The sequence below is a fragment of the Hevea brasiliensis genome, chromosome 8 (assembly GCF_030052815.1).
Source record: "Hevea brasiliensis isolate MT/VB/25A 57/8 chromosome 8, ASM3005281v1, whole genome shotgun sequence".
Classification (NCBI taxonomy): Eukaryota; Viridiplantae; Streptophyta; class Magnoliopsida; order Malpighiales; family Euphorbiaceae; genus Hevea; species Hevea brasiliensis.
This window is the reverse complement of record NC_079500.1, coordinates 10,415,108-10,425,630: the sequence shown is the minus strand read 5'-3', so window position 1 is coordinate 10,425,630 and position 10,523 is coordinate 10,415,108. Positions and strand designations below refer to the sequence as shown.

The 10,523-nt window shown below is 30.8% G+C and overlaps 1 protein-coding gene and 1 long non-coding RNA gene across 2 annotated transcripts; one reads left to right on the top strand and one right to left on the bottom strand.

Annotated features, from left to right (window-relative positions):
- Window positions 1-1,697: 1,697 nt before the first annotated feature.
- On the top strand, window positions 1,698-6,909 carry LOC110646499 (ABC transporter G family member 1-like). Its single transcript, XM_021799951.2, has 8 exons — window positions 1,698-2,104; window positions 2,427-2,506; window positions 4,089-4,559; window positions 4,669-4,755; window positions 5,164-5,289; window positions 5,383-5,580; window positions 5,662-5,748; window positions 6,030-6,909. Exons 1-8 carry the CDS (start codon window positions 1,756-1,758, stop codon window positions 6,687-6,689), a joined length of 2,058 nt encoding a protein of 685 aa, XP_021655643.2. The 5' UTR covers window positions 1,698-1,755; the 3' UTR covers window positions 6,690-6,909.
- A 1,792-nt stretch (window positions 6,910-8,701) lies between these two features.
- LOC110646502 (uncharacterized) lies at window positions 8,702-9,904 on the bottom strand. Its single transcript, XR_009150560.1, has 2 exons — window positions 9,783-9,904; window positions 8,702-9,246 (listed from the first exon to the last, which is right to left on the bottom strand). It is a non-coding gene; the product is annotated as an uncharacterized LOC110646502 (long non-coding RNA).
- Window positions 9,905-10,523: the final 619 nt, after the last annotated feature.

Below are 10,523 nucleotides of genomic sequence, written 5' to 3'. Positions count from 1 at the left end.
TTTGAAATAGTGTCAACAAAAGATAAACTCTCTTAAATTTGAGTTAATTAGATCAATTTAAAAACGTTGAGGGCTCAACTACATATGTTTAAATTTACTTTAAGGATTTAATTATATTTTTGGATATACTTCAAGATTAATTAGAGCCTTTTGCCTATTATATTTGAGAGATTATTAAATATAATCAATATACATATACTCTTATTATAAAAATATAATCATCCCATCTCTTTATAATTAAATAAAAATTATTTTATTATATTTAAATAAATATTATTTTTTAATATGATCATTGTATCTAATAATTAGCTATTATTTTTTTATAAAAGTCAGTGTTACTTTTTGATAAAGTATAAAACTATAAAGTATATTTTTAAAATTCTCTAAAAAATTTGAAAGGAGGAAAAGATAAAAGAGTGTAAATTGGGGCCCATGGATGTAAAAGACGAATGACCACTCCTTTTGCTTTAGACGAATGACCTTCATGTACAGAATAATTATGTGACCTGAGAAAGGAGGTTAAATTATTGAGCTTTCAATTTTAGGTGAATTTCGACAAAAAAAAATTTGGGTGAATTTAATATAAATATGATCAGATTAATATTTTTTATATTAAATATTTATATTAAAATTTAAATAAAATTAAATAAAATATAATAATAATAATAATAATAATAATAATAATTAAAACATGTAAAAATATCAATATAAATATTTTATTTAAAAAATATTAAAAAAAATTGAGCTTATAATAATTACAATATTTGAATTAGTTTATTACAATTTTTTTATCTTATTTGGAATATAAAAATTTTACAAATATTTAATTGAATTAATTTTTTAATTAATTTTCATATTTAAAATGGAAAATTTTAATTTTTTTAATTTAAAAAATTTTATTTTAAAAGAAATGAAAATATGTTTGATTTATTAGAATTCAGCTAATTTTTTTTTCTAAAGAAAATCTTAGATAAATTATAATTAAAGTTTGATTATAAATTCACGTCAGGTCTGAGGAAAGTTGGTTATGGTTGGATACAGCTTAAAATTAGGACATGTTTGGTGTTGTTGTTGAGAAAATTACTTTTTTAAATATATTAATTAGAGGATATTAAAAAATAATTAAAAGTTAAATTTAACCAATTTTAATCATAAGACTACTAAAATAATAAAATAGTTTTTTCTAATTTTTTTAATAGTATCTAAAATGATATTTTTACTTAGAAAAATAGTTTCAGATTCTGAAACTCAATACCAAACATGACTTTAATGGTTTTGGTTCACTGCAGATATGAACATAATTGATTCATAATATCTTCTCATGATTTTTATTTTGATTTTGGTTTAACTTAATTCAATTTCATTTTGATTAAATTCAACTTTCTAGTATTTTTTATGAATATTTTATTTTTTAAATAAAAAAATCTAATTTAAGTTTAGAATAAAATTAATTAATTTTTATCCGATTTAAGATCAATTTAGTCACAATTTTAATGGATTTCAATTTAATTTAAATTGACACAGTTAGAATTTTGACCCAACCCTGAACAGGTCTAGTCCACTCAACCCCACACGCGCGTACATATATATATATATATATATATATATATATATATATATATATATATATATATAATTGTATGCTCATACAACCCCATAAAAAAATCATAAAACTAATTAGCATGAGAAAATATCCACAAAAAGCAAGAACACAATTCAAGAAAATATCCACAAAATCTCAAACACCCTCCTCCCATGGCTTCTTTTCTTCATCGTTCACAGAGACCAAATGAAATTGATCTTTATAATAAAACTAAGCATCCTTTTTCTTCTTCATCACCTCTGCGTGATAATTCTGAAATCACGACTTCACTGGAAATGGAAACCTCTGATTTCAACATGGTTCAAACTCATCCACCGAAAGAAGATGATGATGATGATGTATTCTTAAGTTGGAAGGATTTATGGGTGACAGTTCGTAACGGGCAAAATGGAAGCAAGCCAATCCTTCATGGTCTCACTGCTTATGCCCAACCTGGAGAACTTCTTGCTATAATGGGTCCTTCAGGTTGTGGCAAGTCAACCCTTCTTGATGCGTTAGCAGGTATTGTTCTTAATCTCAACTGGTGCTTCTCCTGTTAATCCTCAATATATATCTCTTTTTTTTTTTTAGAAACTCATGACCTTGCTTGAAAACCCTAAAACCTTCCTTTTTAATTTTAATTTATTTAAATATATAAAAAATAGTATAAAATTTGAATATCTTTAATTACATAAAATTTAAAAAATACATATTTTACTTTTATTTTCTAATTACCGAACTAAACATGGCCTCAGTGCATATATATTAAAAATGTTAAAATATATAAAAATTAATGGATATGTATAAGATTAAAGGCTGAAACTGAGTTGAGATTATATGACAGGGAGACTGAATTCAAATACAAGGCAAACTGGAGAGATCCTTATCAACGGCCGTAAACAAGCGCTCGCTTATGGAACATCGGTGAGGATAATTAAAATAACTCAATAATTATATATTATTTTTAATTGTTTTTTCCTATTACTTTCAATGACACTGTGCTAATCTTTAGTGACGGATTAGTTGTAAAAACTTTGCCGAAAGGCTTCATCGACAATGATAATTCGTTGCTAATTTATCGTTAGTAAAAAAAAATTAACTTTTCATGGTTGATTTTAATTTGTTATTAAAATATTAGTGATAGAATCATCACTAATGTTATTTATAATGAATTTTTAATCCAACACTAAATCCATCATTAAAAATGTTTTTTTATTTTAATGTATATTACTTTTATTACAGTTTTATTGTTCATATATATATATATGGCAGGATAAAATTAAAATTTTATTTTATTTTATTTTATTTTTATTAAAATTTACTTTTTAATTTTTGAAATATGCCATAATTAACACAAATGTCTTTTAGTTTTTAAAATTCAATGATTTCATCTTTAAAATTCCATTCAAATTTCTGTTAATTTTCTGTTTATTAATTTCAAAAGAACTAAAATAACCTTAAGTAAATATTTTAATTTATTAATATTTTATTATATTTAATAAAAATTATTTTTAGTCCTTGATATTTACCATAATTAACATATATGTCACTCGATTTTTTTAAAACTCTGTTGTTTTAACCCTGATTTTTTTTTATTAATTCTATACTTAAGTGCTTTTCATCAAGAGGGTATTAGGGGCTTTTTTTTTATTCAAAATCAAGGGACAAAGTCATTAAGTTTTTAAAAATTGAGAGAAATATGTGTTAATTATGACATATCTCACAGAGACTAAAAAAAAAATTTTCTTTTCTATTATTAATTAAATTTTAATTAAGATTAAACTTATTTATTCATAATTTTGAAAATAAATATTCCCATGCCATTTTGACTAAATAAAACTCAAATGGGTAGTGTAAACTTTGGTAGTGATGACTATAACGTTAAATTAGCTGAGATGTAACTAGAACTGTTGCTGATTCCGATAAGGGCAATCGTTAGGCTAAAAAATATTTTAAAGTGAGCAAAATAATAATAATTAAATATTATAAAGTGTAAATATCTAATAGAATGCTTTAGAAAATAAAAAATATAAAACGAAAATAAAAAATGACATTGGAAAATGGTGAGAAAAAAAAAAAAGCCTCTGAGATCTTTACATCTTATTTTATATTCTAATGTCTTTGTATCATATTTTTTCACTTAGTATTTTAAGTGCTAAGTTAAGTATATGGTTTTGAATGCTAGATTGAGTGTATGGAGTGTATCTATTGACCTAAATGTGATTGGTACCTTCTTTGATTAATTTTTTTTCTAATTATTTTAAAATTAATAGAATAAATAATTTATTAAAAATAAATAAATGCTGATTATTGTTTAATAAAAATACAATTTATAAAATTTTTTTATTATAATAATTATATAACCATTTAAATTTTAATAATCTTCTATATTTAATCTTGTATCTATGAATATTATAAAATATGTGACATGATAACAGTAACAACAACAAATTATTTTTGATTCCTGTGACTAATTATCCTTTTGCTATTTGTAAACTTGTAATAGGCTTATGTGACGGAAGATGATAATTTGGTCACAACATTAACAGTTAGAGAAGCGATTTACTATTCAGCTCAGCTTCAATTGCCAGACTTAATGTCCAACTCAGAAAAGAAGGAGAGAGCAGAGAGGACAATAAGAGAAATGGGTTTACAAGATGCCATGAACACAAGAATAGGAGGCTGGGGAGCTAATGGCCTCAGTGGTGGCCAAAAGAGGAGAGTGAGCATTTGCATAGAGATCCTAACACACCCAAAACTTCTCTTCCTTAATGAACCCACAAGTGGCCTTGATAGTGCAGCTTCATATTATGTCATGAGCAGAATTGCTAGCTTGGACAGGAATGATGGAATCAGAAGAACTATCATTTCGTCCATTCATCAGCCTAGCAGTGAAATTTTTAAGCTCTTTAACTGTCTCTGCCTCCTGTCTTCTGGTAAAATGGTGTATTTTGGTCCTGCTTCTGCAGCCAATGACGTTAGTATTTGAAACATTTCATAGAATTAACTGATTCATGGTAATTGTTGGAGTCACTAATTGAAGGATTAAATAGACAATAATTACTCATTCTCTTGATTTTACGTAGTTCTTCACCTTGAATGGCTTCCCCTGCTCAATCCATCAGAACCCTTCTGATCACTTCTTGAAAACAATTAACAAGGATTTTGAAAGGGTAAGTTATATAAACCATTTAATAATAATTTTCTTTTCTTTTTTCCACTCACAGGGGAGAGATTCAAATTTGTGACTTTATCCAAATTAATAGATGACTGAATATCAGGGAAATAATTAACTGTATCAATACAGGATCTTGGTATAACGGTAAAGTAACTTGAAAGGTCGCAGTTTCGAGAAGCAACCTGTCCTGTGAGATGTTTTGTTCACTAAATCATCCTTTTTCACTGATACAGGATCTTCGAATTCCGACATTGTGGTTTTGGTTTTTGGGGGGGTGTGGGTATTTGGGGGGGGGGGGGGGGTGGGGTGGTGTGGGTGGTGGTGTGTTGTGGGTGGTTGTGTTAGGGGGTGTTGGTGGGGTGGGCAGTCCCATAAATCTGATTAAGAATGCTCCTATGACCAGGATCTTGAGCAAGGAATGAGTGATGCAATGCCTACAGAAGAAGTGATTAATACCCTCATACGATCATATAAATCGTCTGAAACTTACCAACAAGTGCAAAACAAGGTAACAGAAATAAATAAAAAGGTAAATAAACAATGAATGAAAATTTAACTTGTAATTAATTTACTAAAAAATTTATAAAGAATCGAAGTTGAATTATTTTTGTGTGGATTTCAGGATTTTGGAGCAATATTGGAGAAGAAGAGAAGTCATGCTGGTTTCCTTAATCAATGTCTTGTTCTAACGAGAAGATCATTTGTGAACATGTACCGAGACATAGGATACTACCGGTTGCGCCTATTTATCTATGTTGGATTGGCTTTTGGTCTGGCCACCATATATTATGATCTTGGCTCTAGCTATGGTTCCATCCAGGTAACTAGTCACTTAAACATATGTTGTAAACAGCTTAGAGTATCAAAATTAATTTCATTATATTTGTTTCCCTTGTTCCAGGCTAGAGGTTCACTGCTTATGTTTATATCTACATTCCTCACGTTTATGGCCATTGGTGGATTCCCTTCTTTCGTGGAAGAAATGAAGGTAATTTTCCTTTTCTATAAAGAGTATCTTCATTCAAGCTTTGTTTAATTTGAGGGATTTATAAATTAGAGCTCCAGTGACACTATTGGAGAGATTTAATTACTATTGTGCTTCTATCCAAGTAAGAGACTATAAATTTTAATTTTTTTTGGTACAATTAACTTCAATTGAACTTGAAACTTCATGACAGGTTTGGAGATGACCAAACAAAGAAAGTCTTATCTTATTCAGGTTTTTGTCTTATCGATTACTAAACAAATTTTACAACTACATTGAATCAGGTATTTGTACGAGAAAGATTAAATGGGCATTATGAAACCACTGCGTTTATTGTTGCCAACACATTATCTTCCATGCCATTCTTGTTAGTGATTTCACTGATTCCTGGAGCTATAGCTTACTACCTTACTGGACTTCAAAAAGGATTTGAACACTTTCTGTGCTTTGCTTCCATAATATTTGCCTCCATGATACTGGTAGAGAGTGTAATGATGGCTATAGCGAGTATTGTGCCTAATTTTCTGATGGGAATTATAGCTGGTGCTGGAATTCAAGGGCTGATGGCCTTAGGTGGTGGATTCTTTCGGTTGCCCAATGATCTTCCAAAGCCATTTTGGAAGTACCCTTTATATTACATTGCCTTCCACAAGTATGCATACCAAGGACTGTTCAAGAATGAGTTTGAAGGGCTAAAATTTCAGAGTAATCAAGCTGCAGGAGGTATTGCTCACATGATCAATGGTGAAGAAATTCTGAGAGATGCATGGCAAGTGGAAATGGGCTATTCCAAATGGGTTGATGTTGTAATCTTGCTTGGAATGGCAATTTTCTATAGACTTCTGTTCCTGATAATTATCAAGACCACTGAAACCATCAAGCCTGTTATTATAGCTGCTATGGAAGTGCCTCCTAACGAAACAATTCATGGGGAGGCCTTGTAGAATCATATATGAAATAATTGTAATCTTACTGTTTTGAAGGCAGGAACTAGTTTTATTCATGCTAGGTTGCATGATGCAACTTTAAGAATGGAAATGGAGCTTAGCGTTTGTGTATCTTAGCACTGATGATGAACTGAGGAAAGAACAATTTTGTTTTCTAATTAATTACCATCCCAATATTTATCCTGAAGCAATGATTATTGGCGACTTTAATTCCTAATTATCTGGAGATGAAAAGTTGGGTGGAGGAGAAATTAAACTCTCTCAGTGTTCTTCATTTCGGAATTTTATTTATGGCATGAGGCTCTTTGATATGGGTTTCCAAGGACAAAAGATGACCTGGTACAACAGGTGTAGTGGACTAGCTCACACTGAAAAGCGCTTAGACAGGAGTCTGGCCACCCTTCAGTTGCTTTTCCCCTACCCGATGGGCTCAGATCACTGACCGCTATTGGTTGACCTTGATCCACATACTCAGAAAGCGAAGAAAGACTTTGCTGTTAATGCTTGATGGGCTAATATGCTGGAAGCTTGTACCAATATCTCATCAGCCTGGACTAGCGGTAATGAAAATTCTGGTATATCAAACATTTACTTTAAAATTAGTAAGTGTCGTTATATGCTCTTATTAATTGGAACAGGCATAAACTCCATACTTCTGGAGTTCGACTTCAATTATTGCAAAATCAGTTGGCAGTTGCAAAATCAGTTGGCAGTTGCAAAATCGAACGTGAATAACTGAGATGGGGGTCTCATTTGGAATATTGAGAAGGATTTGGTGACAGAGGTGAATAAAGAGGAACAATTCTGGCCACAGAATCTCGTCAGAACTGGTTGCAGCTCCGCCGGGCGGGGGGGAAGGGAAGGGGGAGGAGGAGGGTGGGGGTTGGGGCTGGTTGTGGGAGGAGAGGAATATTTCTTATTTCATGCTAAAGTTATTGTTAGAAGAAAAGAGGAAGGTTGTCAAATCCGCTTTTTTAATCTAGAATCAGTCAAGAAGCTATAAAATTATATTAGAAAATCGAATTGTAAAATCGTTAGATTTTATAGCTTACTTAACATTTTTTTTTAAATCATATTTATATGAATATAAAAATAAACTTTAATATAAATTTAAGCATAAAGAGGTTATGAAAAAAACTTTTTAATATATTTTTGAGTTTTATATTTAAGTTATTTTAATTTTAATTGAAATATTTTTTTCACCAACTTATCAATATTTTAAATTATAAAATTTTAAATATATAAAATATAAAATCGTAGAATTATAAAATTATAAAATCATTTTGTTTTTATACGATTTTACTATTTAAAATTGTAATTTTACTTTAATTTTACTTAATTTCGATTTTATATATATTTTGACTTATTTTTAATGATTTTGACTAATAAAATTATTCTAGCCTAACAAGTATAAAAAAACTTCATTGCAGGGTTTTGGATGAGAGTGGCTGTTGGTATAGCTCTTTAGCTGGCATCAAATTAATGGCTATGGATTATTTTACAGACATATATACATCTTGGTAGCCTCCAAATCTTCACTCCTAAATAGAGGGTCTCCATGGGCGGGTCACACATATCATGAATGAGGATTTTTATACGAAGAGCTGCTTTATTAACCTAATGAAAGCCCCGGGCATAAATGGACTGATGGGCCTTTTCTTCCAAAGATATTAGGATATAATTAGAGAGGATGGGTGCATGGCAGTACTTAATTTCTTTAAGAATGGTCATTTGCCTCGGAATGCAATTCAAAACATTGGTGCCGAAGGTCAAATGCATCCCATCCATGAACGACTTGACGCTAATTGAGTTATATAATGTCATGTACAAGATTATCTCAAATATTTTAACTCACAAGTTGCAGAGATTCCTGAATGAGATTATAGGAGGGAAACAAAGAGCCTTCATAATGGATGGGTTTTTTTTTTTTAATCAAAAGTATTATTATTAATAAAAGATCAAGAATAGAACACCCTAGTAAGGGCTTACAAAGATCCTACTGGAGCAAGAACAGTACAAGAGAAGAAAATCAAATATAAACTCCAAAAACAGAAAACAGTAACACCAAAAGAAACTATCAACACTTCCAAGAAATATGAGCTGATAGCAAAGAAATCCAAACCTATGACCTCAAATAGAACTCTTTCAAGAGAGAAAACATATCCTAAAAGTGCTCATGAATTGAGTAAGCAAAAAGCATAGCCAACCAAGAATGCGAACTACTAATGAGCATTACCATAAACAACAAATCTGCAGAAAGTAAACAAACCACTTTGCAAACATTTAGAACAACGTAGATTGCACAAACTCAAGCCCATAAAACCTAGATTTGACAGATTGAGTAAGGACTTGAATCCTTAAAATTGGGCAAAAATGGGAATGAACCAGCAACCAGAACCGACAGCCCAACACCCAGGAGAGCAGCAAGAGGAGAAGCAAAAAAAAAAAAAAAAAAAGACAAAAAAGATTCTGCAACATTGGAAGAACCTCCTTGCTGCCCATATGAAGACCTCTCGATACCCTACTAAAACTCCAACCTCCAAAAGGGGAGAACCTGCGAAAAAAAAAAAAAAATTCAGGTACCTCTATTCTACCTTAACCTTTCAAAATAACAGACGTGTCTACAACAAAACAACACCAACGAGACCAAAAATGGAGCAACAATAAATACAACTCTTCTCCAATAATTAAAAAAAAAAATCACTACTCCAAGGTATACTTTCAAACCCTATTCCAAAAACTCTAAATTGTACCCTCCCATCAAAACTCACTTACTAGCTCAAAGTTCCCATTTCCCAACAGACCTGCATCTTATTGTTGATTAATCAAAACACTCGAACCAGACAACTCCTACATGAATCTATCTAAAATACCACCCACTCTAACATGCCAAATAAATATAAACTCTTTACCTCTCACAATGACAGGCTTAAACTCAAGCAACATCACGATCAAAGAAAACAAAAAATAGCAACCTCAATCCCTTCCACCCATCATTAAGGCCACCTCTTCATTAATTTAATTCATAAATAAAAAAAAAATCAACATAGAGGAATCCAATTGAGAAAATTCCAACCCTGATTTTTTTACCTACTATTAAAGTTTGGCAGGCTTCCTCCTCCACATCAAAAGGAAATTTCACCGATTTGTCTTCTACACCGTGTCAAAGGTAAAGCCGCTTTTGGCTCAAACTTAAAAAAATAATAATAGTATGTCGACACCATATTTTGGCCGATCCCCAGAATTAATAAATTTTGAAACCGATCCCCAGTACTAAGTCTCCCTTTGACAGCTAACCACATTTCCGATCTCTCCTCACAAGTAATTGAATCAATACTAAGTCCTCACATCAGTCAAAGCCTTACCGGTCTATTAAATCACTCACCGATCTCTCAAACCCATTGTCGAATCTCCTGACCAGTCAAGTATATTCCTGATCTCTGTTGACAAATGAAATTGAACTGACACTAGATCTTTGTTACCATTTTTGTTGCCGATCTCCCTTTCAAAAGTTTAACAATAATCAAAGGTTCCGTTCCGGTTTAATGATGATCCTGATCTTAAATGTTCAAGCCAAATTTCTAATTTTAATCAACTCCCGTTTAGCGTTGGTTCCCTACCGATCTCATGCTCATTGTGTTTTCCGATCTCTCACACTTAGGTTAATAATCACTTTCAGTTACTTCAACATACTCAGACAATCAAGTGTTTAAATAATTTAGAAATTTTCCGATCACAACCAGATCGGACAAACACTTCAGAGATCGAAAGCAACAATAATAAATTGATAACTGTCAAAATAAAATTTTATTTCCAAAAGTCAGATTACAT

Coding starts and splice junctions, on each gene's coding strand:
- LOC110646499 (XM_021799951.2), top strand. CDS start 1,756: ATGGCTTCTTTTCTTCATCGTTCACAGAGACCAAATGAAATTGATCTT. Junction 2,105..2,426: donor CCTTCTTGATGCGTTAGCAG/GTATTGTTCTTA, acceptor ATTATATGACAG/GGAGACTGAATTCAAATACA. Junction 4,560..4,668: donor CTGCTTCTGCAGCCAATGAC/GTTAGTATTTGA, acceptor GATTTTACGTAG/TTCTTCACCTTGAATGGCTT.